Source organism: Ursus americanus, chromosome 12 (genome assembly GCF_024610735.1).
Source record: "Ursus americanus isolate L20-20 chromosome 12, mUrsAme1.1.p, whole genome shotgun sequence".
Classification (NCBI taxonomy): Eukaryota; Metazoa; Chordata; class Mammalia; order Carnivora; family Ursidae; genus Ursus; species Ursus americanus.
In genome coordinates, this window is record NC_142138.1 from 57,172,804 (window position 1) to 57,196,650 (window position 23,847).

The window sequence follows — 23,847 nt, forward strand, 5'->3', positions numbered from 1 at the left end:
AAAGGTGGGGTTGGGGGGAATAGGCTCTAAGGTCCAGAATTTATTAGTCTCAGGATTTCCTGACATTAGAGAAGTTCTTGTAATACGTACAAGGAAAAAACTAACAATTTGTGGGGTATGGTTGCACTTAGTGCCAGATTTAGAAAAGTAGTATAAATTCCTAAGAAGTTCTGAAAGTCCTGTAACGTTTAGTAAGTTGTGGGTTTGGACCTGATTTTCCTTCCTGAAAATTTTAGTTTGCTGTGTAAGCAGCTCTCTAAGGAAATAATCTTATCTTATGGTGCCTATGAATGAGGAAAATGGAATTTCTATCACAGCCCTCTTGGCTAGAATACATCTGCTCTGTAAAATGAAGAAGAATATTTACATACTATCTCATCCTCATAGTAAATTACGTTGTGAAAGTCACTAATTATATGTAAAAAATAAGTATTCTTGGATGTTGAAATGATTTATTCAAAGGAATAAAAATTTTGTTGGAGTTACATGCTTTGATTTTTTTTTCTCTCTCTCAGTTTGCCCTGATAGTCTCTTTAACAAAATTAAAGCTTCTTGCTCCAAGTCAATAAGAAGATGTAAAGAAATAAATATTTCCTTCATTCCACTTGAATCTCAGGTACTTTCTTTTTTTATTTTTAATTTTAATTCATAATGGATTTTATATACTGTGTATTTGGTGATTTTGAACAATCCACAAATAAATATTTCTCATGATGAAGGAAAGGAGATGAGCATAAATTGGAACAGAACATTATGAAAGTGGAACTTAAATTTCATGGCTGCCACTAAGTCCTGTGTATGTCAAGTTTTATAGCACTATTAGATTATGAAATCAAAAGATTTTGAGCAGTCTATGTTAGATGACTCAAAAGAAATCATTTTAGCTTCTGTGACCATTTGTGATATTAAAACAAATGTTTTATATAACATTATAGAGATTATCTTATAAAATCTTTAAGTTTTAAAATTCATTTTGACTTTGGAATAGTTATGAGCCTTCAATTAATAATAATAATCGTGATAGGAAACACCTACATAGTACTCTCCATGCGCCAGGCACTTTCCTCAGTGTTTTCCATAAATATATTCATGTACATCCTCATCATAGTTCTATGAATAGATAGTAATCCTATCTTCATTTTAAAGATGGGGAAATCAAAAAAATTAAGGCACTTGCCCCAAATCACACAGCTTGTGCATTGCTCAGCTTTGATGTGCTCTGTTCTCTGTGTTTGAACTCTAGCATTTCATAGAATTGTAATAGCTCACTGTCGTTTGGAACTATAAAGTCAATATTTTAAGGGACAGGAAGGTCCTAGAAAAGGGATTTTTCTTTTAAGCGGTTGCTGTTTTGGGCAAAGAAAAATTATAATCCAAATTATAAAATTTTAAGATATCTATTTAACATTATACTGTTTCCAAAGGTTACCTTTAGACCTGTTCCTTTTAATGTGATATGTAAGATTAATGTAGGGTGAAATGGGCTTCCTAAATGATGTGGGGTATAAACAGTAGTGTGAGAAATATTGCAAGCATATCTAGAGCATCTGCTGTACAGATGGTAAATATAGTTTAAGTCTCAGAATTCATTAAAATTCTGCAGTTGCTGTATTTGAAGGAGAGATTTGTGTAGCTCTCTGACCAATTTGATTGTTGATGGAAATAACATGTCTTTGTCTATATAGAGAAATCTCATGAGAATCTTCTTACTGGTTTTTGCAAAATGTTGTGATTATTTAAGGTCCTGTCTGCTTTGTTTCCCCCCCATTCTGTGAAGTTTTTACCTTTGTTCCCTTGATAAATATCTTAAGAAGGTTTACTTAGTAAATTTAACTGTTACGGAGAAATTATAGTGAAAATATTTTTAACTCCTTCGTTTGCGAGTGAAGATATAAATGAAATCACTCAGTGATTTGAACTATGAGGAAAGGCCTCTATGAGCATTTATCAAGATCACGTGCAGTGGACATTGTCTGCTAGATGCAAAGTGGTTTGCTGTGCTGGGAATGATATATGCCCTGCACGCACCTGAATGCTGCAAAAGAAATCCAAAGAATTACACATCTTCAAAATGATATCAACTAAGATTCTGTTTAACTGCATATAATAGAAAAATTTGCTTTCAGTAGTTTAAACGAGGGAAATTTATTTCTTAGTAATATAAAAGAAGTCACGGAATGGGTTATATATGCTGGTATGCCGCTGTACAGAATTGTCAAGGGCCTACTCTAGGCACGACCCTCATGATTCAAGGTAACTGTAGTATATTTCATCCTCATTTGAAGAAGCAGGGTGGAAAGAGAAAAAGAAGGAGGTATCTAGATTTCATTTATATCTTGTTGGCTAAAATTTAGTGACATGGGTATGCTTAAGTGTATAAATGTAGTCTTTTACGTAGGCATATGTGGCTGCTTCCCCCAAAGTGTTGGAATGGTTACTGAAAAGTAAGGGAAGAGTGGTTTTGGGGGAGGCAGCTCACGGTCTACCACAAGAGAAGAGAGATTAATTCATACTAGGAGAATGAGAAAATACTTCATGAATGGATAGAATTTCATAAGGTGGGAAAGAAGAGGAAAGTGAGAATAACCTGAATGCAAAGATACAAAAACAGAAACGTGCAGAGGAACAGCAGAAGTGTGGATTAATTATAAGGGGCAAAGATATGCCAGATAAATCTGTCTCTATAGGTAGGTTGGGACTGTGTTGTTGGAAGCTCTAGTTCCCACCAAGAATAAATGGCAGGAAATGAGCTGATGCAGACAGAAGACCATGGAACTGGTCCTAATGTCTTTAAGGAAAAGTAGAAGTCAGGGGATCATTGGGGAGAGATCGTCAAAATCAGATATGATAGTGCTCCGAAGAAAAGTTGGACATTCAACACATTTAGAGGTTGCTTTGGGAGGAAGGAGGTTGATTCACTCTTGAATTTGAGTCAAAGAGATTAAAGAAACCTCTCTCTTTCCCTCTCAGAGGGTTTAAAATAATTAGTGCTATCACATATATATTAAAGCAATTAGATGGAAAGCATTCAAGAATATAGGGGAGTTTGATTACAGTGGACCTTAGGGAGTACAAAGAGTCTGGTGTAGTTAGTGGAGAGAGTACTAGGTGGTGTCTAGGTAGACATAGACCTAAGCCAGCGATAGATTAGCAAGAAAAGTAGATGGAAGTGGTGGGGGTGCGCATAGTCTCCTTAAGAGGGGCGCCTGGGTGGCGCAGTCGTTAAGCGTCTGCCTTCGGCTCAGGGCGTGATCGTGGTGTTCTGGGATTGAGCCCCACATCAGTCTCCTCTGCTAGGAGCCTGCTTCTTCCTCTCCCACTCCCCCTGCTTGTGTTCCCTCTCTCGCTGGCTGTCTCTGTCAAATTAAATAAAATCTTTTTTTAAAAAAAGTCTCCCTACGAGCTGATTATGGGTCATAAAGTTGAAGAAAGTATTTGATAATAGTCTAAAGGAACATGTAATGGTGCTGATGAAAAGTGGAGAAGAGGAGGAGGAAGGAAATGGGAGAAATACGAGTGTAGAATGAAAACTAGCTCCAAAATTCTCTTGATTCATTGAAGTAAGAGATAGCTTAGATTAATTTAAACTATGGTAACAACTCCCTGAATCTCAGTACATTACAACAACCAAGTTTATTTCTCATTCATGTTATTGTCCATTGTGCTTTGCCTGTATTCTCTTCATTCCAGCACTGAGGATGAAGGAACAGCCCTTGTCTGGGACATAGCAGAGGGTAAAGAGAAATGGTGGAGCCACACGATGGCTCTCCCCACCCACACACACACCATGGCTTGAGTCACACCATGGCTCTCCCCACCCACACATGCACCATGGCTTTTAAAGCTTTTGTGGGAAAGTAGCACGTGTCGCTTCTGCTCATATTCCAATGACCATAGCCAAGACTGACTTCAGTGAGTGAGAGGCCCTTTAGGGAAGGGCAGTAAGTTTTTTTCATTGTTGTTTGTTTGTTAAGGGGGGGGATTGGGGCGGCAGAGGGAGAGAGAGAATCTGAAGGAAGCTGCGCGCCCAGTGCAGAGCCCAACTCAGGGCTTGATCTCACAACCCTGAGATCATGACCTGAGCCAAATCTAGTCGGACTGTTCTTCACCAATTGAGCCACCCAGGCACCCCAGGGCAGTAAGTATTTTTGAACAGATTATATTACCTACCATTGTGTGATAGTGTACTATGAAAAGTGCTTTTTGGAAGTTAATACAACAGCCAAGACTGAGTAACACAGACATAAGTGGATTATAATTCAGTAGTTAACCTGTAATATTTATTACATACTTACTTTTACACTCAATACATTATCCTAGGCTAAGAGGGATTGCTATCATTGTTTAAAAAAATAAAATAAAATAAAAATTAGTTTAGTGGAGAACTCTCAACCCCAGTTAGAGAGCTGCTTCTTTTGAACTCTTCAAATAACACAATAATGGTAAATCTCTAATCCAGTTCTTTGTACATAAGTAAATGCTTTTGTTAGTTGAATAAATGTGTCTTTGAGGTTTCAGTGTATCCTATGATTAGACCAATTACTATGTCTGGCACAATACTGTGTTTTTAGAAAATATGTTTCTATTTTAAGGACATGCAGAGTATAAGCTAAAGAATTGAGGAAACATCTCAACTATGGAAAATTTCTAGGTATTCTCTAATGGATTAAGATTTTTAATGTATGTCAAATATATAGACCAATTTTGGCTTTGTTGTATTTGTGCCAGGTATTAGATTTTTATTTTAGTTTGACTACCTCAGATTCCTTCATCTGTTGCATAGGTAGTGAAAAACAAACAGTACAATCTGTATATGAAACAAGAATTGAAGGAGAGAGGTAGACTAAGTAGGAAAGGAGAGTGAGAAAAGAAATAAGGATGAAATCAAGCCAGAAAGAAAATGAGGGTTGATTAGGGTAAAGATACAGTGGTCTCAGGAAACAGCATGGTGAGTGCAAATAATTTCTTTTAATGTCCAAATAATAGCTGCTTTTTTCTTGACTGATTTTTTTTTCATTAAGTCACCAAATTGACAGTGTGACCTTTTTTTCCGGCCTAACTTAGGTTTATACTCTTGATGTACCAGATGCATTCTATTACTGTTATAGTCCGGACCCCAGTAATGCAAACGGAAAAGATGCCATTATGGAAGCAATGGCTGAGCAGATAGTTACAGTGTGTGCTACCCTGGATGAGAATCCTGGAGTAAGATATAAAAGGTAAGACACTCAGTAGTGTCTGTATATGTTATGCTTTCTATCTGATCTCCAGTATAGAGGTTAAGTAATGTCTCTGTGTTTGTGTTTATTGGTTTCAGTTTATTTTCCATGTGAAATTATGCTATTTATAAAGGAAATTTAAAGTTTAAGGTTGACATTTCAGAGCAACTAATATAGCCTCTGTTACTAAATTTCAGCACTTAAATTTGGTAGGATTTGCAAACACTTTTTCATAAGTTTAAGGAATGCTTAGAGGAAAAGTCTTTATTGTCAAGTAGAGAATACAGTCTTACAATTAATGTTTTGTCAAGTTTTCACGAAATCTGAATGGCCATATTAACTGCATAGTGATTTTAGTGTCAAAGTATGTATGTATGTATGTATTTAAGATTTTATTTATTTATTTGTCAGAGAGGGAGAAGGAGAGCACAAGCAGGGGGAGTGGTAGGCAGGAGAAGCAGGCTCCCTGCTGAGCAAGGAGCCTGTTGCAAGACTTGATCCCAGGAACCTGGGATCATGACGGAGTCGAAGGCAGACACTGAACTGACTGAGTCACCCAAGTGTCCCTCAAAGTATTTATAGTATCTAATTCCAGTGGCCATTTTAAATAGATTATTGGGTTTTTTTTTTTAAAGAGATTAAGTTTGACTTAATACTGTGTACCTTTATTTATTTGCTTTTTAAAAATAAAATTTACTGCAAAGTGCATAAATTATATGTGTATGGCTTGATAAATCATTCCAAAGTGAACATATTCCACAAACCCCACCAAGGTCAAGAAATAGAACGTAGATGGCATCTCAGAGGTTCTGCTCATGATCCCCCGTGATCATCACCCCCTCTTTCCTCCCCAAAGGTCACTGCTGTCCTGACTTCTAACACATATTTTAGTTTTGCCTGTTGTCAAACTTGGTAAAAATGGAATCAAACGAGATTTTTTGTTTCTGACTTCTTGGTTCAACATTATGTTCTGAGAGTCATCTGTGTTGTGTGTAATTGAATTTTAATTTTAATCTCTTGAATTTTAATCTCTGCTTGCATTTTAATCTCTGCTAATTGCTAGCGGTGTGACCCTTCTGCGCTCAGTTCCCTTTATCTAAGAAATGGGAATGATAATACCCATCTTACAAAGTTGTTGTTAGAACTCTGTAAAGCATTCAGAATAGTGCATGGCACCAGTAAAATGATAGTAGTAAATATACTGTAGTACAACTAATATGTATTATCACTCATTTCTCTTTTAGAAGTTTCTTTAATTTAAACATTGGCATTGGTCAGGCTATTTGGGCTGAACTGTTTAATGTCAAATTCATGTAATATTTTAAGTTACGTTACTCTTAAGCACTTAAAAAAATCTATTAATTACTTTGAAAAATATAGCAAATCTCCTTAATTCAGATGCTACCTAATAAGCTCTACTCATACGTACATCAGGTATTGAAAACATTCTTTTTCTTAGAGGTGATATACTAATTACATTCTGAACTCAGGGGAACAGAGCTAAGTGGTTTATCTTCTGTTAGAGTTCAGTTGCTGTTCAAGTTTCTGCTCTTGGTGTTGGCTCTGTTCAGGATGAGTAAATATAACCAATTAATAAATTAAAAGCTCACCAATGGACCTGTTTTGAGTTAGTGCAATAGTTAAAGAATAATCCAGGCTTTTAAAATCCTACTTGCACTTTCTCAAAGCATTCCTTTATATCTTATGGACCATTAAAGTAATTCAAACATAAAATTACTTGTTTTGAAAATATTTTAAAGCAAAATGTATACTAAATTATTCTTTATAGTTGCTGCTTTATTTATTCTTAAGGTGTTAAACCTAAAGAGTCTTTAACTCTTTGAAATCCTCAAAATAAGACTCTTCATTTTTGAGGTTGGTATGCTAATTGGGAGCTTTTTCCAGCATTTTTCTTGTAGACTCAAAAGTTATACTAATGCCACTCGTCTTGAAGATATAATTTAGATTATGATTTTATCATTTTAGTAGAGAGTGATTTATAAGAGTTTATGCAAAAGATTATATTGGAAAGCTGATTAGATGTTAGAGAACATGTTGGGAAATCTCACACTGCTAGTGGGAAGGATAATTGGTCAACTAATTTGGAGAGTAATATGCTAATATCTAAAAAAGTAAAAAATGTACTTTATGACTTGGCAGTTATACTTTTAGATGTAGAGAAACATACGTAGAGATTTATTTTCAAAGATATTTGTTTCAGTGTTGTTTGAAATAGTATAAAATTGAGAATGACTTAAATGTCTATCCTTCAGGGAATGAATACATAGAATCCAGTATAATTATATGATGGAATACTATATAGAACTAAAATGAATAAATGTGATATATATATGTCAACATAGATCTCAAACATATATATAACATATACTATTAAACATATATAAAATAGTAAATATATATATAACAGCATTGACAGGAAGAATACACACCAAATTCATGGTAGTGGTTGCAATTGGGGGTTGGATAGAGGTAGAAGAGAAGCCTAGGAATTGGGAAGAAAATAAAGGGAACTGCAATTTTATTTATATTATTTTCTTTACATTAAGAAAATCTGAAGCACATATGATAAGGTTTACATTTGTAAAAATCCAGACAAATTGGTATAACATTATATTTGATATATTATTATCTGAACTTCTCTGTGTTATAAACTCTTTTAAATTAATAAATTGTCATGTGGTTTAATTTTAGAATTCAGCTTTATGATATTGTAACGTGTTTTGAAAGAAAGATAATTGTTTGAACATTTTTTCCACTTTTAGTAAACCTCTAGATAATGCCAGTAAGCTTGCCCAGCTTGTTGAAAAAAAACTTGAAAACTACTACAAGATTGATCAAAAGAGCCTAATAAAGGTAATGTATAAAAGGCAAATAGTGATTATGCACAACGTCTGTGTTATTTCTTCATAAACCAAAAAAATCTGTTCATTTTCCAGTACTGATTTGGGAATCATTAACATGGATGTTAGCTGAAAGCTTAATAGTGTGGTTTTGTGGGGGAGATATGGTTTTTAAAGTAAGCACTGTGTCCAAATCCTGGCTCTGCCATTTAATTCATAGCATATGTCAGTTTGGGCACATTATGTAACTTCTCTTTGCCTAAGTTTTTTTTGTCTGTAAAATGGGGATAATAAGAATACCTATTTTACAGAGAGAGGGTTAAATGAGTTACTACTTTTAAAGTTCTTATAATGATGTTTATTACTGAATAAACAATAAATATAGTTATTCTTGTTATTACTAGCTCTGACTTTGCACAAATTATCTAGTTTGAGTTGTATTTTCATCTATAAAATGGATGAGATAAACATATAGCTTGCTTGGTTGGTATGAAGATTAAGCGAATTAATGTGTCCGGCACATACAGGAGTTTAATGAATGGCAGCTGTTATTATCTTACGAAGGTAGTGTAAAGTAATCAGAGACTAAGGTTGGGACATGGAGAATACCAGCATTTAGACTTGGGTTGGAGAATGAGGAGTCTGAGGTGACTGAAGGAGGTGGGGCCGGGGGGCTTAGGGAGCCATATGAAATGAATGAAAGAAATTGTTGCTAATTTAGAACTAAGAGGAGATGGGCAGGAGTAATCAGTGGTTTCTGATTACTCTGATACAGTGTTTTTTAGTAAGTGAAATGAAAAGAACAATACATAGAATATAATGGGAATGTAGGCAGGGGCTTAATCTTTTTCTAACTGGAATCTTGGAAAGCACCCCAGAGGAAGAGGCTCTTCAGCTTAAAGAATAAGTACAACATCATGGAAGAGGGACTTGGTTGCTTAGATAACCGGTTTCTTTGACAGAGGCATAATGAAAAAGGGAAATTCACAAGCAACTGCACGGGAATGGGAGGGTATAAGCTTAGATGTAATGTTAGTTTAGAACTCAAAAGTTACTAGAGGTCTGGTGAAAGCCATTCTGATGTAGCATAGTAATAGTCAATAAATGTATGTTGAATGAAGGAAGAGATACATGATCAGTATGTTAGTAAATATCCTTTTGTCCTTCATAATTTCAATGAAAAAAAGACAAAATCCACAAAAAACAAACTTGTCCTTTCCATTTTTCTGCCTGGGAAATTATACATCCTTCCAATACTTGATTATTTTCCTTCACCTAAAGACATGATGAAGTGTCACCTCCTTTCTGAAGCGTTTCCTGACTCTTCAGGTCAAATGATGCTTCCTTCCCCATTTGTCATAACCCCAATCCTTGATATAACATTTATATTGCACTGTCTTTTTCCTATTTGTATTTTTGAGGACTTATAACTTAGAGGTATTGAAGGCTTATTACTAAGTGCTAGGTACTAAATGTATTATGGTGTTATTACATTAAATCTTTACAATAATCTTATACAGCAGAAGTTTTGATTATATTTTACAAATGAGAATACTGAGATACTAACAAGTTAAAACAGTTTATCCAAAATCTTAGAGCAAGTTAATGGTCAAGACTGAACTCATCCCTGGATCTGTGTTGATTCCAGAGGCTTGTGCTTTAAACCACTGTACCATATGGGGTCAAGGTTTAAATGAGTAAATGGCTAATTAAACATTTTTTTGAAGGTCTGTCTCATGTAATTTACCTATGTCTCATACATGGAAATAAATAGGAAATGTTCGTCTAATGAGTTGTAGTTACTTATTTTTTCCTTGCAAGAGTGTATTTAAATTCAAGTTAACATATAGTGTAGTATTAGTTTCAGGGGCAGAATTTAGTGATTCATCACTTGCATGGAGTTGTAATTATTTCTTACTGCTTTAAATAATAATCCTAGTTCCTAAAATGAAGTATGAAAAACACTGATATTAACAATACTTTTCCCAGCATTATTATTCACTGTTTAATGATTAGTGCTGTTTGTGAATTAATAACAAGGCTTTCGTTTTGATTTGCCATCTTGGTTGGCCTCAGTATAATCTTTTTAAATAGCATAACAGTTACGAGCACAGGCATGGAGTGAAACTGACCTGGGTTGGAATCTCCATTCTGCCACTTACTAGCTATGTGATTTGGGCAAGTTACTGAATTTTAAGCTCTAATGCCCTCATCAAATGGAGATAATAATACCTGCCTCACAGGGTTGCTATAAGAATTAAATTACATATTTTTTGCTTAGCACATGTGCTTAGAGCCTTAGTCGTGACTACTGTTCATAATTTATATCAGTTTTAGTGTTTATGGAGCTGAATTTCTAAGAAAATGAATTTAGTGCAAGGCAAATGTTACTTTTTTTAAAATGAATTTTCGCAATATTGTTTTATTGAATATAGCCCCTTAATCTAATTATGAAAGCTTTAGTTTTTTGTAGTCTTGTTTTTTTCCCTTATTGTGCCACTCCAATTTTTCTATTTTAATAGAACTTCACGTTCTTAAGAATGAGACAGAATTTAGGAAAGGTCTGCTTTTGTTTTCTGAGATATTAACAAGGTGTTCACACAAAGAAATTGAAGTTTCTGAAGATAATTTTATCTTGTTATTCCAGGGTAAAACTCATTCCCAGCTCATAATAATTGATCGTGGCTTTGATCCTGTGTCCACTGTCCTGCATGAACTGACCTTTCAGGCAATGGCATATGATCTACTGCCAATTGAGAATGATACATACAAGCAAGTATAACTTGAAGGGCATATAAAGGGCATATACAAACAGGGTATATAGGATATGAGCATTTAATGATTCGTGTAGGCACCAGAAATCTAAAGCCCCTGTAACTTTGATATTCAGAAACATTATCATTCTCTTACCCTATAATCAGAACGTATTAAACATATCTTGACCTTGTAAGTTAATGGGTAATTTGACTGCTTTGAAGCTTTTTTGGTGTAGTTGCTTCCTTAACTATGTCTATAACAAAGCTGCATTTAAACAGTTAGAATTCGAACTTTTTGCTTATGTTAAGAGTAAATACCAGGCCCACAACTGTATTTATTGAAGTGGAAACCATATTCAAACTTGTTAGGCTATAATTATTCTGAATCACACGTGCAAAAGTATCTGTGTGTGTGTCTTGTCAATATGTATTTAAGAACATTAGAAAACTAGAAAACTGAATAGGGTAACTATTGAGAATAGGCATAATATTACTAATTTGGTACCTATTGACTTAACTCTGATACAGGCATACTTACTTTAAAAGTAATGCCAAATAGAAAGCTAAGTGAAAAGTGAAGTAACTTTTCTATGAAGGAAACCATTTTACTGTATTATTGTGAATCATTATGAGTGTATATAGGTGTACATACATGTATATATTTACATGTTGATGTCATAATCTCTAAGTCCAAATTGGCATTTTTCATCTATGATTTACTGTTTAAGCATAGTGGTAAAAAAAGGAATATGAATCAGTTCTGAAATTTTATGTTTAAATTAATTTAGTAATTTTGATTAAAAGATCTTTTTTCTACCCTATGTATTGTATTTATGTATTTTCTATTTTATGTTTATTTGCATTCTGGTCAAATCCTGGCTTCTGAATTTTTCTCTGTGTAATTTATATTAATGTCTGGTGACCTAGAGAAATCAGTATTGCTATTTTTCTAATACAAAAGTAGTTTCAAGCAGTTTATTCAGAATTTTCAGAAGAGATATTGTTTACCTCTCTTGTCCTTTAGGTCTCTAAACCTGCATTGCTCAAGAGATTTAGAAAAGAGTTAAACTTAAAAAAAAAAAAAAGTCTAGAAAAGAAAATTAAACTGATGGACGCTTCATAAGTCTCTCCCTTACTCTTAAAAAAAATTAAACCTTTCTTTCCTCGCCAGCAAACCTAGGGAGATAATTTTTTTTTTTTCACGTAGGCTCCATGCCCAGCAATGAGGGGCTTGAAGGGAGAATAATATTTTATTTAATTATTTATTTTGGAGAGGGAGGGGCAAAAAGAGGGAGAGAATCTTAAGTAGGCTCCACACCCAGCACAGACCCCAACATGGGGCATGATCTGACCTGAGCCAAAGTTTGGACGTTTTAACCAACTGAGCCACCCAGGCGCCCCCGAGAGATAAATACTTTATCCATGCTGGGTGTGGAGCCTGCTTAAGGGAGAGACTTATTAAAAAAAAAAAAAAAAGCCAGCAATACTTCTTATTATGAATCAGAAAAGTCCAGAGATAAAACTAAGATGGAAGCTTGAACTCCTGTGCTTTTTGCTCCATTACAATTGTTCATGGAAACAGTACAAAGCAGGAAATTCTAGGTATCCATGTTCTATTTTTTATCTTGGTGATCTCTTTAAATGTACTCTTAAAATGGGGTTGTCATCATCTTTTGGTATTATTAGGCTTGCTGCCTTAATCTTTGTTTATAAATCAAAGGTTAAAGATATTATATAAGTACAAAGTGGCATTTTAAATGGCAAATGGGCTGCTTCTCTCCTTAATGTGTTCTGGTTAAGCACAGTCATTCTGCCTTTGGGTGTCTGCACTTAAGACTGCATAGGTAAATGGTGTTTTGGGTGGGGCCTGTAATTTTGGGAGTTACGAAAGTGATTGTACTCATACAGGAGAAATCTACATTTATTGTCTGTAATCTAGAGCTGGGAAAGTTCAAAGCTGTCCTTTCTAATCTTGGCTCAGGAAATTGACAGTTCCAAGGGTGATTGAATCTCCCTAGCTCCGCAGATGGAAGGAGGCTATCTGTGTAAAAAGAGAAGGGACAAATTACATTTGGGGAGGCAGTGAGTCAGGAAGCCCATTTTGAGTAATTTCATGAACCCCTTGAATTGCTTCTTACTTCAATAGTACTCATTAAAGCAATCACAGTTTTTTATGACTATATTAGTTTTCTCTCATTTCCTTTCCCATTCTTCAAAGGAGATGTGGTTATAGGATTAGGGAAGAATATAGAAACAGATGATACATGTTTATGAATTTATTTACTTGGATACATGTTTATGAAATGTTAACTCTGAAACACCTTCAGTATTTAATAGGCTACATTGGAGGTGATGTTTCTGTTCTTCACTTAATGGGTATTTGATAGTTGCACTGATGGTTACGAACACATCAAAATAGTATTTTAAGCAATTAGAACACGTTAATAATAAATTTAGTCTTGTTCTTAGAGTTGATTGTAGAACATTGGATTTTTGTTCCATAAAATAACATTTTGCTGAGCTATATCCTAACATTTGAAAGCAAAAATGTCTTGGTAGACATAGCACTTTGATTTTTAATGTAAGGACAGCAAGCAATATGCCTTAGTTTTGAGTAGGTATTCATTATCATCCTAAAATACTGGATTGAATGTATGTATTGTTCAATTTCTTGAGCTGTGTCTTAAAATTATTGTTTGTAAAAATGTTTCTTCCACTTTTCGTGGGGGATAATTCAAAAGATTTTTATTTCTGTCTACTTGTAGATACAAAACAGATGGGAAAGAAAAGGAGGCAATCCTTGAAGAAGATGATGACCTCTGGGTCAGAATTCGACATCGGCATATTGCAGTTGTGTTAGAGTATGTGAACCCATTTTAATTTTTATTCCATATTTTTTAGGCACTAAGTACATGAAAGTATATTTTATAATCTTAGAATATTTCTGTAAAGAGTAACACCTTAGAAATCTAAAGAATTTTCTCAAATTTGACAGGGAAATTCCCAAACTAATGAAGGAAATTTCATCAACAAAGAAAGCAACAGAAGGGAAGGTAAGACTTTTATTTAACATTCAAAATAATGGGGCGGCTGGGTGTCTCAGTCGTTAAGCGTCTGCCTTCGCTTAGGTCATGATCCCAGGGTCCTGGGATCACGCCCCACCTCAGGCTTCCTGCTCAGCAGGAAGTCTGCTTCTCCCTCCCCCACTCTCCCTGCTTGTGTTCTCTCTCGCTGTCTCTCTCTGTCAAATAAATAAAATCTTTAAAAACAAACAAAAACGTTCAAAATAATGATGGTGAATTTTTAAATGTGTTTAAAATTTTTATTTTATCTTTTTAGTTTTCTATTTTGGGAAATTTCTAACATACACAAAAGTAGAGAAAACAAACTCCATGTACCCATTTTCTAGTCTCAACAGGTAGCAGCATTTTGTCTGTCTTGCTTCATTGAATTTATTTTTAAAAAGCCATTTAGCCAATTTCATCAGTGCATTTTTGCTAGCTTTTTTTTGAGGTGTAATTTACCTAAGTGCACATATCCTAAGTGTATACTGTGAGTAACTTTTTACTTCTATATATATATTTGGAACCACCACCTAAATCAAGATAGAGAACATTTCCATCATTCCAGAAGATTACACAATAATATCATCTGTGAATAAAGAAAATTTAGCCTGATCCTTTCCAATCTTTACACATTTTAAAATAGTTTTCTTAGTAGTTAATATCTCCTAGCCCTATAATGTAGAACAGAATTGATGATAGAGGATATCCTTGTCTCATTCCCAACCTTAGGAGAAACGTGTTTGATATTTCACCATTGAGTGTTGTGTTGGTTTTAGGTTACTTTAGATAACATCCTTTTTTTTCTTTTTTTTTTTTCTTTTTTTTGAGAGAGAGAGCACAGGGTTGGGCAGGGCAGGCAGAGGGCGAAGGACAGAGAGAATCCCAAGTAGGCTCCACACCCAGAGTGGAGCCCAGTGCAGGGCTCCATCACACGACCCTGAGATCATGATAGCCGAAATCGAGATTTGGATGCTCAACTGACTGAGCCACCCAGGCGCCCCTTGATACATCCTTTATCAGGATTATCCCTTCTATTCTTAATTTGCGAAACAGGTTGTTGTTTTGGTTTTTGTAATCAGAATGGATGTTGGATTTCATCAAATGCATCTACTGAAATTATTTTTTTTTCTCCTTTTTTCTGTTACTATGATAACAAACCAACCATGCATTCCTGGAATAAGTTGCACCAGTCTTGATGCATTATCCTTTTCCTATATCACTGAATCTGTTTGCTAATATTTTGCTTAGGTTATTTAATTCCAGGTTTATGAGAAATATTTCCCTGTAATATTCCTCTTTTTTTTTTTTTTTTAGATTTTATATATTTAGAGAGAGGTGTGTGCAAGCGGGGGAGGGGCAGAGGGAGAGGAAGAGAGAATCCCAAGCAGACTCTGTGCTGGGCTAAAGGAGCCCAACTTGGGGCTTAATCTCATGACCTGAGCCAAAATCAAAAGTCAGACACTCAACCAACTGAGCCACCCAGGTGCCCTAAAAGGTATCATTATCTTATCATAGGCTACTTAAAGTATACTTTTGTCATGTCCTGAATAATTCAGAACCTTATAACTGTTTGACTGTATTTACCCCCTTCCTGTTTTGTGCTATTGTTGTCATATGTTTTACTCAACATGTGTTTATAAACTTAAGATGTTATTTTGGGGGTGCCTGGGTAGCTCAGTTGCTGAACATTTTTTTTCAGATTGTTGGCAGTTACGAATAAAGCCACTATAAAATATTCAGGTTTTGTGTAAACAGATGTTTTCATTCCCTTGGGTAAAAAGAGTGGGGTTTCAGGGGGGCACTTGGGCGGCTCAGTCCATTAAGCGTCTGCCTTCAGCTCAGGTCATAATCACGGGACCCTGGAATCCAGCCTGAGTTGGGCTCCCTGCTCGGCAAGGAGCCTGCTTTTCTCTCTGCCTCTTCCCTTCGCTTGTGCTCCCTCTCTCTCAAATAAATAGATAAAATCTTTTTGAAAAAAAAAAAGTGGGATGGCTGGGTCTATGGTAAATGTATGTTTAACTTTATAAGAAAATTCCATACTATCGTGGCTGTGCCATTTTACAGTCCCGCCAGCAATGTAGGAGAGTCACTGTATTTTTAATTTCTAATATTGCATTTAGTTCTAAGACATTCATTGAATTTTTTAAATAAATTATAATTTTCTGTTGCAATACTGTGTCTTTTCATCCATTTAGTTCATCTTTTCCTGTTTTCTTTAACATAAATGTGTTATTTTTTAATTTTTTGTCTGTTAACTCCCAACATCTGGATTGTCTTGGGTCAGCCTCTTTTTCTTTTTTTTTTAATTCCAGTATAGTTATCATGCAGTGTTATATTAGTTTCAGGTATATAATATAGTGATTCGACAATTCCATACATTACTCAGTGTTCATCACTCTTAATCCCTCTCACCCATTTCACCCACCTCCCCTCTGGTAACCATCAGTTTGTTCTCTATAGTTAAGAGTCTGATTTTTGGTCCATCTCTTTTATTCTTTGTTCATTTGTTTTGTTTCCTAGATTCCACATGAGTAAAATCATATGGTGTTTGTCTTTTCCTAACTGACTTATTTCATTAGCATTAGACTCTCTAGATCCATCCATGTTGTTGCAAATGGCAAGATGTCTTTCTTTTTTTATGTCTGAATAATATTCCATTATGTATGTATACCACATCTTCTTTGTCTTGGGTCTGCATTTATTGACTCTTTAATCACTTTGGTATTGATCACTTTCTTCTGTCTTACATGACCAGTAATATTTTAGCATATGTTAGACATCGCAGATTACATATTGCAGAGGCGCTAGATGATGTTCTCTCTGCAAAGAGTATTGATTTCTGTTCTAGCAGGCATTTAATTTGCTGATAAATAACCTTAATTCTGTTGAGACTTCATGCCAGGTGCTGTTACGGTGAGTGTATTTCCTTTTGCACTTAGTTCAAAGACAGTCCTAGTACTGAATGTCTGGGATGTTCCCTTGGCACTCTCTTCTTTGGATCAGAGAATACCAGCATTTTCTTAGCACTAAGACCCCTCTGAAATCTCTGTCCAGCATTTAGCCATCCAGCAGTTGTTCTGTGCTAGACCTTTAAGAGTTTTGCCCGTTACACATGCAGCTTAGTGTTTGGCCAGGGATCCAAAGGCAACGCCTCTTCAAGTCGTATCTTTGAGTTATGTTGTGACTGGCTCTTTCTCTGTAGCACCTTGACCCCCAGACCCTACCTCACCAGCCCCAAGCTGATCACTTTCTCCTCTGCCCAGGGAGACCAGTGCTTTTTACTTGAATTCTTCTTCCTTTCACCATGTTTTAGAAAGTGCCCCGGGGAAAAGCCAGGGTGAGTGCAAGGGTCACCTGTGTTTTCTCTTGCTCAAGTATCTTAGCTGTGAGCTCTTTTTCTTATCCATTGCCTGAGAGCTGTTGTCTTATTTATTTTGTCCAATTCTGTTTTTGTTTATGGGGGAGAATAATTTTGATATCAGCTACTTTATAGCGACTGAAACTGAAAGTCTCTTGAATTTTTTTTTTAATTTGCCAAATATTTAGAAAATTAGCAATAAAACTACAAGATGTAAGAATTGTTATATTAGGTGCTTGGATGACACAGTCAAGCATTTGATTTTTGGTTTCAGCTCAGGTCGTGATCCCAGAGTCATGAGATTGAGCCTTACTTTGGGCTCTACGCTCAGCATGGAATGTGCATAAGACTGTCTCTCCCTCTGCCCCTCCCCTCTGGCCGTGTGCTCGCATTCTCTCGAAAATAAATAAATAAAATAAATCTTTAAAAAAAATAAGAAACTTCAAAAATTATTGTATAGCATACCTGAATTATAAGTTTGCTTTAAAAATGTTTGACTTTTTTTTCTAGACATCGCTCAGTGCTCTTGCCCAGCTGATGAAAAAGATGCCCCATTTCCGTAAACAGATTACTAAGGTAAGCAGTATTGTATATGAGATACTTTTTCATTTTTAGTTTATTAGTCCTTCCAGTTCTATAGTCAAGTTTAGTAGTGGGTGTCATGGAACACTTGGTGTTAGTTATCCTGTAAAATTTTACTCTAGGTCTATTCCAAATATCTAAGCTTCTCAGTAGTGTTCTATGTAATCTAGATTCATCCGAATCCAGCTTCAGCTTTTTATATCTTTGTCTTCAACAGCCAGACAGAGAATTTTGTATTTATCAACTTAATAACAAAATTCAACATTGTATTAGCCAGCGGTGGTTATTCTACTTGGTTCTTTAATAGTTATATATTAGTAGTTAAAAGCCCTTAAGCTGTGTTGGCAGGTAAACTGTTCTTTTTGCTGTATCAGTCTTTCTAGGAGTCATTATCAGTCATTTTTTATCATACAGCACCTTAGTCAAGAACCAATAATATAAATACAAAAACTTTTTCAGGACTTAGTTTTTTTCCCTCACCTTCTTTTTCAATTCTTAAACGCATATTCAACCTTTCTATTCTATTTTTTGCTGTCTGTTGATTATCCCCTGTGGACTATGTTAATTCTTACTTTTTGCTTTTTCTTCAGCGATTTTCCTTGCTTTGTACATGGTACCTCTTTTCCACCTCAGCCCATAATTTCCTTCAGGCCTATCTCACAAGTTTAATATTATCAGTTGCACAAAAAGAAATTAAAATGCTTTAAGCAATTGATTTCTTTTGTTTTTCAGCAAGTTGTCCATCTTAACTTAGCAGAAGATTGCATGAATAAATTCAAGCCTAATATAGAAAAGCTCTGCAAAAGTGAACAGGTATGTGCAGAGCAAGAAATACCTATGTCATCATAAATTTCCAGATCGAACTTTGTAAGGTGCACTAAATCACAGGATCTCTCTTAGAAGGGGGCTCAACTAGGCAGTATTTAAATACATAACTCCCAGAGCACCTGGGTGGCACACTCAGTTAAGCATCCGACTCTTGATCTCAGTGGAGGTCTTGATCTCTGCAGGGTCGAGTTCAGGCCCCATGTTGGGCTCCACACTGAGCATGGAGCGTACTTAAGAAATACATAAAAATAAATACATCACTCCCCACCAACATTATCAGGTAGCTATAAGTATCATAGTAAGCAGTCCCTCCTAATCTGTGATTGTGCATTTTTGGGTAAATGTGATAATTTTAGTGTTTGGAACATTATTTCAGAGTACCTCTATTGTCAGGCCTTTCTGAGTAGGTGCAACATTTATTTATTTATTTATTTAAACTTTTTTTTTTTTAAGATTTTATTTGTCAGAGAGAGAGAGCACAAGCAGGGACAGCTGCACGCAGAGGGCGAAGCAGGCTCCCCGCTAAGCAAGGAGCCCGATGCAGGACTCGATCCCAGGAACCTGGGATCATGACCTGAGCATGAAGGCAGATGTTTAACTGACTGAGCCGCCCAGTCGTCCTAGGTGCAACATCTAATGCACCACCCTGCAGCGTACTGCATTGGCACAGTTAACTTGTTTTAGAGCCCCCCCCATAATGCCAAAAATGTTTAGACCAGTCCTAAAAGAAATAGAATGCAAGCCCTATGTAATTTGATTTATTTATTTATTTTGAGACAGAGAGAGCATGAGCAGGGGAAGGGCAGAGGGGGAGGGAGAGAGAATCTTAAGCTATAGGGGCTCAGTCCCATGACCCTGAGACCATGACCTGAGCCGAAATCAAGAGTCTGAAGCAGAGCCACCCAGGCACCCCAATCCATATGTAATTTTAAATATCATAGCTGACTCTTGAACAAGGATTTAGGGGTGCTGACGTGGCAGTAAAGTATCCATGTATAACTTTTGACTCCCCCAAAACTTGACTCCCGCACACTAATAACCTTCTGTTGATCAGCAGCTTTGCTGATAACATAAGCAGGTAACACGCGTTTTGTATGTTGTATGCATTATGTACTATATTCTTACAGTAATGTAAGCTAGAGAAAATGAAATGTTCCTAAAAAATCATAAAGAAGAGAAAATACTTCTAAAGTACTGTGCTGTATTTATTGAAAAATATCCATGTATAAGTGGATCCACACACTTCAAACCTGTGCTACTCAAGGATCAATTGTAGTCACATAAAAAGGTAAAAAGAAACAAAGGTAGTTAATTTTAATAATATATTTGACTTAACCTAATGCTTTCGAAATCCTATCATTTCAACACGTAATCAAATATAAAAATTTTTAGTGAAATATTTTACGGTCCTTTTGACACACCAAGTCTTCAAGAAACCTGGTGTTTTCACTTATAAATAAGCACATCTTAATTCAGGCTAGCTACATTTCAGGTGCCCATTAACCACATGTAGCTCAGGGCTACCATAGTAGCATAGGTTTAGATTCATGATTTTCTCTCTGAATTATTTTTTGACTTTTTATATTTTGTACAATCAGAGGTTTACAAGTGATGCCTACATTTGAAGTATCATCAGTGTTACATTAAAATTTGACAAGATTTAAGATATTTTTTTAAAGATTTTATTTTTAAGTAATCCCTACACCAACATGGGGCTTGAACTTACAACCCTGAGATCAAGAGTCGCATGCTGTACCAACTGAGCCAGCCAGGTGCCCCTGGATTTAAGATATTTTTAACTGAAAAGTGAATTTGCATTATAGGCCACTGACTACATTTAATTGTCATTAAGGACCTGGCACTTGGAACTGATGCAGAAGGACAGAAGGTGAAAGATTCTATGCGAGTACTTCTTCCAGTTCTACTGAACAAAAATCATGATAATTATGATAAAATAAGAGCGATTCTACTTTACATCTTCAGTATTAATGGTAAGAGAGATTTTATTTTCATCAACATATTAAAATACTCAGCTCTAAAATCACTTTATAATAAGTAATTTACTATTAACCATAAGAGAGTCTTAGAAAATTCAAAGGTAGTAGCTGACATTGGGTAAGATAAATATAAGGAAAAATAGGAGATCGGGAGAAGACCAAAGGATATATAATTAAACATTTGCTTTTTCTTTAATAAGCTTTATTCATGGGTACTCCCTGAAACCTACACATGATTGTGGTAGCAATTATGTGACTGTGCACTCATATTTTTATCTAAGGAACTACGGAAGAAAATTTGGACAGGTTGATCCAGAACGTAAAGATAGAAAATGAAAGCGACATGATCCGTAACTGGAGTTACCTTGGTGTTCCCATTGTCCCCCCAGTAAGAAATCTTACGTTCAGTATATATTCATATCTGTATATATGTGGTTGTTTGCATTAAATATGTTTTCTTATATGGGAATCCACATAATATTCTTAATTTCACTCTGTAGATTTGGTAAGTAAAAAATGTTTAATTTTGTTTTCTTTTCCACATGTGAGTAATTTGGACAAATATGCTTTTCTAGTGAATTTATATCTTATGTCTTCTGTTGTAATTTGCTGTTTATGCTTTTCTGTATGATTCCCTTTATAGCAGATTTTGAAAGAATTGTGTTTAGAATCTCTCTCTTTCCCATCAAGTTTTATAGCACTTTTGAGTAAATATATTTTCTGATACTATTCTACATTTTATCATTAGAGCACAAAGTATGGTGAATTATGTGATTCCAACTATTCAGATTTTTTGAGTAAGCATTTCCATTCTTAGTTTTTTGTTTTTTGTTTTTTTTTTAAGATTTTATTTATTTATTTGAGATAGAGTGAGAGAGAGAACATGAGCCAGGGGGCGGAGTTGGAGGGAGAAGCAGACTCCCCACTGAGCAGGGAGTCCAGCATGGGGCTTGATCCTAGGACCCTGAGATCATGACCTGAGCCATAGGTAGACGCTTAGCTGACTGAGCCACACTAGTGCCCCTTAGTTTTAAGTCAAATACAATATAGTATTTGCTGTAATTTAAATATCTTTTTAAGAAAATGTAGTAAGAGAATATTACTAAATAAAATTATGGGTTTTAAATTTTTTTCCTCTATTGTATTAGTCTCAACAAAGCAAACCATTAAGAAAGGATAGGTCTACAGAAGAAACTTTTCAACTCTCTCGATGGACACCTTTTATCAAAGATATTTTGGAGGTAAAGCTCATTAAATTTTACTTTCTGGTGCCTTTCTGTAGAGTTTTCCTTACTCCCTGTGTGTTTATCTGTCAGTCTGAGCATATCTATTGACCAGGAGTTTCTGCCGTACTGGGAGGGTTCACAAAAGAAGGCTGTATCTGGGGTCAAGGGAGGAAGGGAAATTTGAAGATTCTTTCCTTGAAGATCTCAAACTTACACACTGACTGCCTCAAAATAAATAAAAGTAAGCATACATAACTGCCTTACGAAAAAAAAAAAACTTGTTTTAAATAACTATATGTAGGAGAAGTATAAATAATTCATTTGAATGAAAGTTCAACAAAATAACATTTGCATACGACCTTAGACTCCGGTATTCTTGGAAGAGTGTTTTTGTTATTAAACTGTAAGTTGTAAACTATAGTTTGCTGTTCTATCCAACAGATGGTTTATGCCTTTAGTAATGTTTGCTTTTAGAAATAAATATTCAATTATGGGAAATTAGAAAATGAACTAGTAAAAATCGTATTATGAGCAATAAAATTATGACATTGGTTCTTCAATTATAATAATATAGTTTCATTTATTCCAGTTTTCCTTTGACTTAAACCCGTTTCTACTTTGCTTTGGGAACTAAGTGTGTGCAATTTATGACTATGATTTTCCTGTTTTGCTTGGCTAACTTTATGTCATTCACACATTCTTAATCACAGATGAAAAGTTTAAAGAACCTAGACTTTGTTTTCTACAATGTAAGATTTTTTTCCCTACCCATAACAAGGATGTAGCTAAGTAGTCTTTCTTGGATAGTACTTTTAAAATAAGAGTTGACTTCCTGAACCCTGTAACAAGGATTTGCATGTTAATTTAAAAAAAAGAAAATCCAGTTTGGGCCCAGTGGCATTCCAAGGCCTTCAGGGTTTCTCCTGAAACTTGATTTCTTTGCTTCTTACAGTTTTAATGAAATATTCTTGGACTACTGAGTACCTTGTGTTCATTCCTTATGCCCACCTAACAATATCTTTTCTACTACTGTGCTGTAAAGCAGTTGTCTCCAAACTGTTTTAATCATGCATACTTAACCACAAAAATTGTGAACATGGGCTTGTAGTATATGATTATTTACAAACTCTGTATTACTGTACTGGTGATGCCTATACACACAAGTATATCATAAAATGTAACCCTGCCTAAAACAGGAAATTTTTTTAAACAAAAAGGAAAACGCTCTCATCCCATTGGATTGTTTTGATTACCCCTAGGTCAGGGGTGCACATCCTACTTTAGAGCCACTGCAATGAAGGGTAAGGCCTGGATTCTCCAGTAGCCTAAAAGAGGTATGTCAGGACTAGGATGGTATTTAGAAACCCCTAGCACTCTAGAGATAAAGGTCTTGATGAGGTCTCTGCAATCCTTAACACCAGTATGGAGACCTTCCAAATGAAGAAATGTAGACATTCAGTAAATACTGGTTTAATAAGTAAAGGATTGCATTAATTTTTGAAGCAAGTAAAGTTTTATAAGTCTCAGAGAGAGTGCTAACCTTATTTTATTAAATATTCACATCTCTTTAGGTTCCTTAATTGTAAACACAAGTTTTGAGTCTTACACAAAATATACAAATTAAAAAGTCCGAGAATGTACATTTTTTCAGTGCTGTTAATTCTTTTCTTTCCTAGGATGCCATTGATAATAGATTAGATTCGAAAGAATGGCCGTATTGTTCCCAGTGTCCAGCAGTATGGAATGGCTCAGGAGCTGTAAGGTAAAACCTATCAATGAAAGCCAGTGAAATTGTCAGTATGATATTGCAGACTAATAACTGAAGTGATACAGAAGTAACTCTTACAGTGGCAACTCTCCTGGAGGGATAGTCACTTAAGGGGCAGTTTTTCTTTAACTGCAAGCTATTTTAAATGAGTCCAGGTAAGTAGTCTGAAAATGTACTTTATCATAAA

At 35.3% G+C, this 23,847-nt stretch overlaps 1 protein-coding gene across 1 annotated transcript in view; it reads left to right on the top strand.

Annotated features, from left to right (window-relative positions):
• The window catches only part of STXBP3 (syntaxin binding protein 3), a 48,289-nt gene that overhangs the window by 18,899 nt on the left and 5,543 nt on the right, over window positions 1–23,847 (top strand). Inside the window, exons 6-17 of the mRNA XM_045801618.2 lie at window positions 516–616; window positions 5,065–5,219; window positions 8,003–8,093; window positions 10,728–10,852; window positions 13,602–13,697; window positions 13,832–13,889; window positions 17,770–17,835; window positions 18,574–18,654; window positions 20,522–20,660; window positions 20,948–21,054; window positions 21,815–21,907; window positions 23,569–23,654. Coding sequence (XP_045657574.1) covers window positions 516–616; window positions 5,065–5,219; window positions 8,003–8,093; window positions 10,728–10,852; window positions 13,602–13,697; window positions 13,832–13,889; window positions 17,770–17,835; window positions 18,574–18,654; window positions 20,522–20,660; window positions 20,948–21,054; window positions 21,815–21,907; window positions 23,569–23,654 — 1,198 coding nt within the window. The remainder of the gene's footprint in view (window positions 1–515; window positions 617–5,064; window positions 5,220–8,002; window positions 8,094–10,727; window positions 10,853–13,601; window positions 13,698–13,831; window positions 13,890–17,769; window positions 17,836–18,573; window positions 18,655–20,521; window positions 20,661–20,947; window positions 21,055–21,814; window positions 21,908–23,568; window positions 23,655–23,847) is intronic.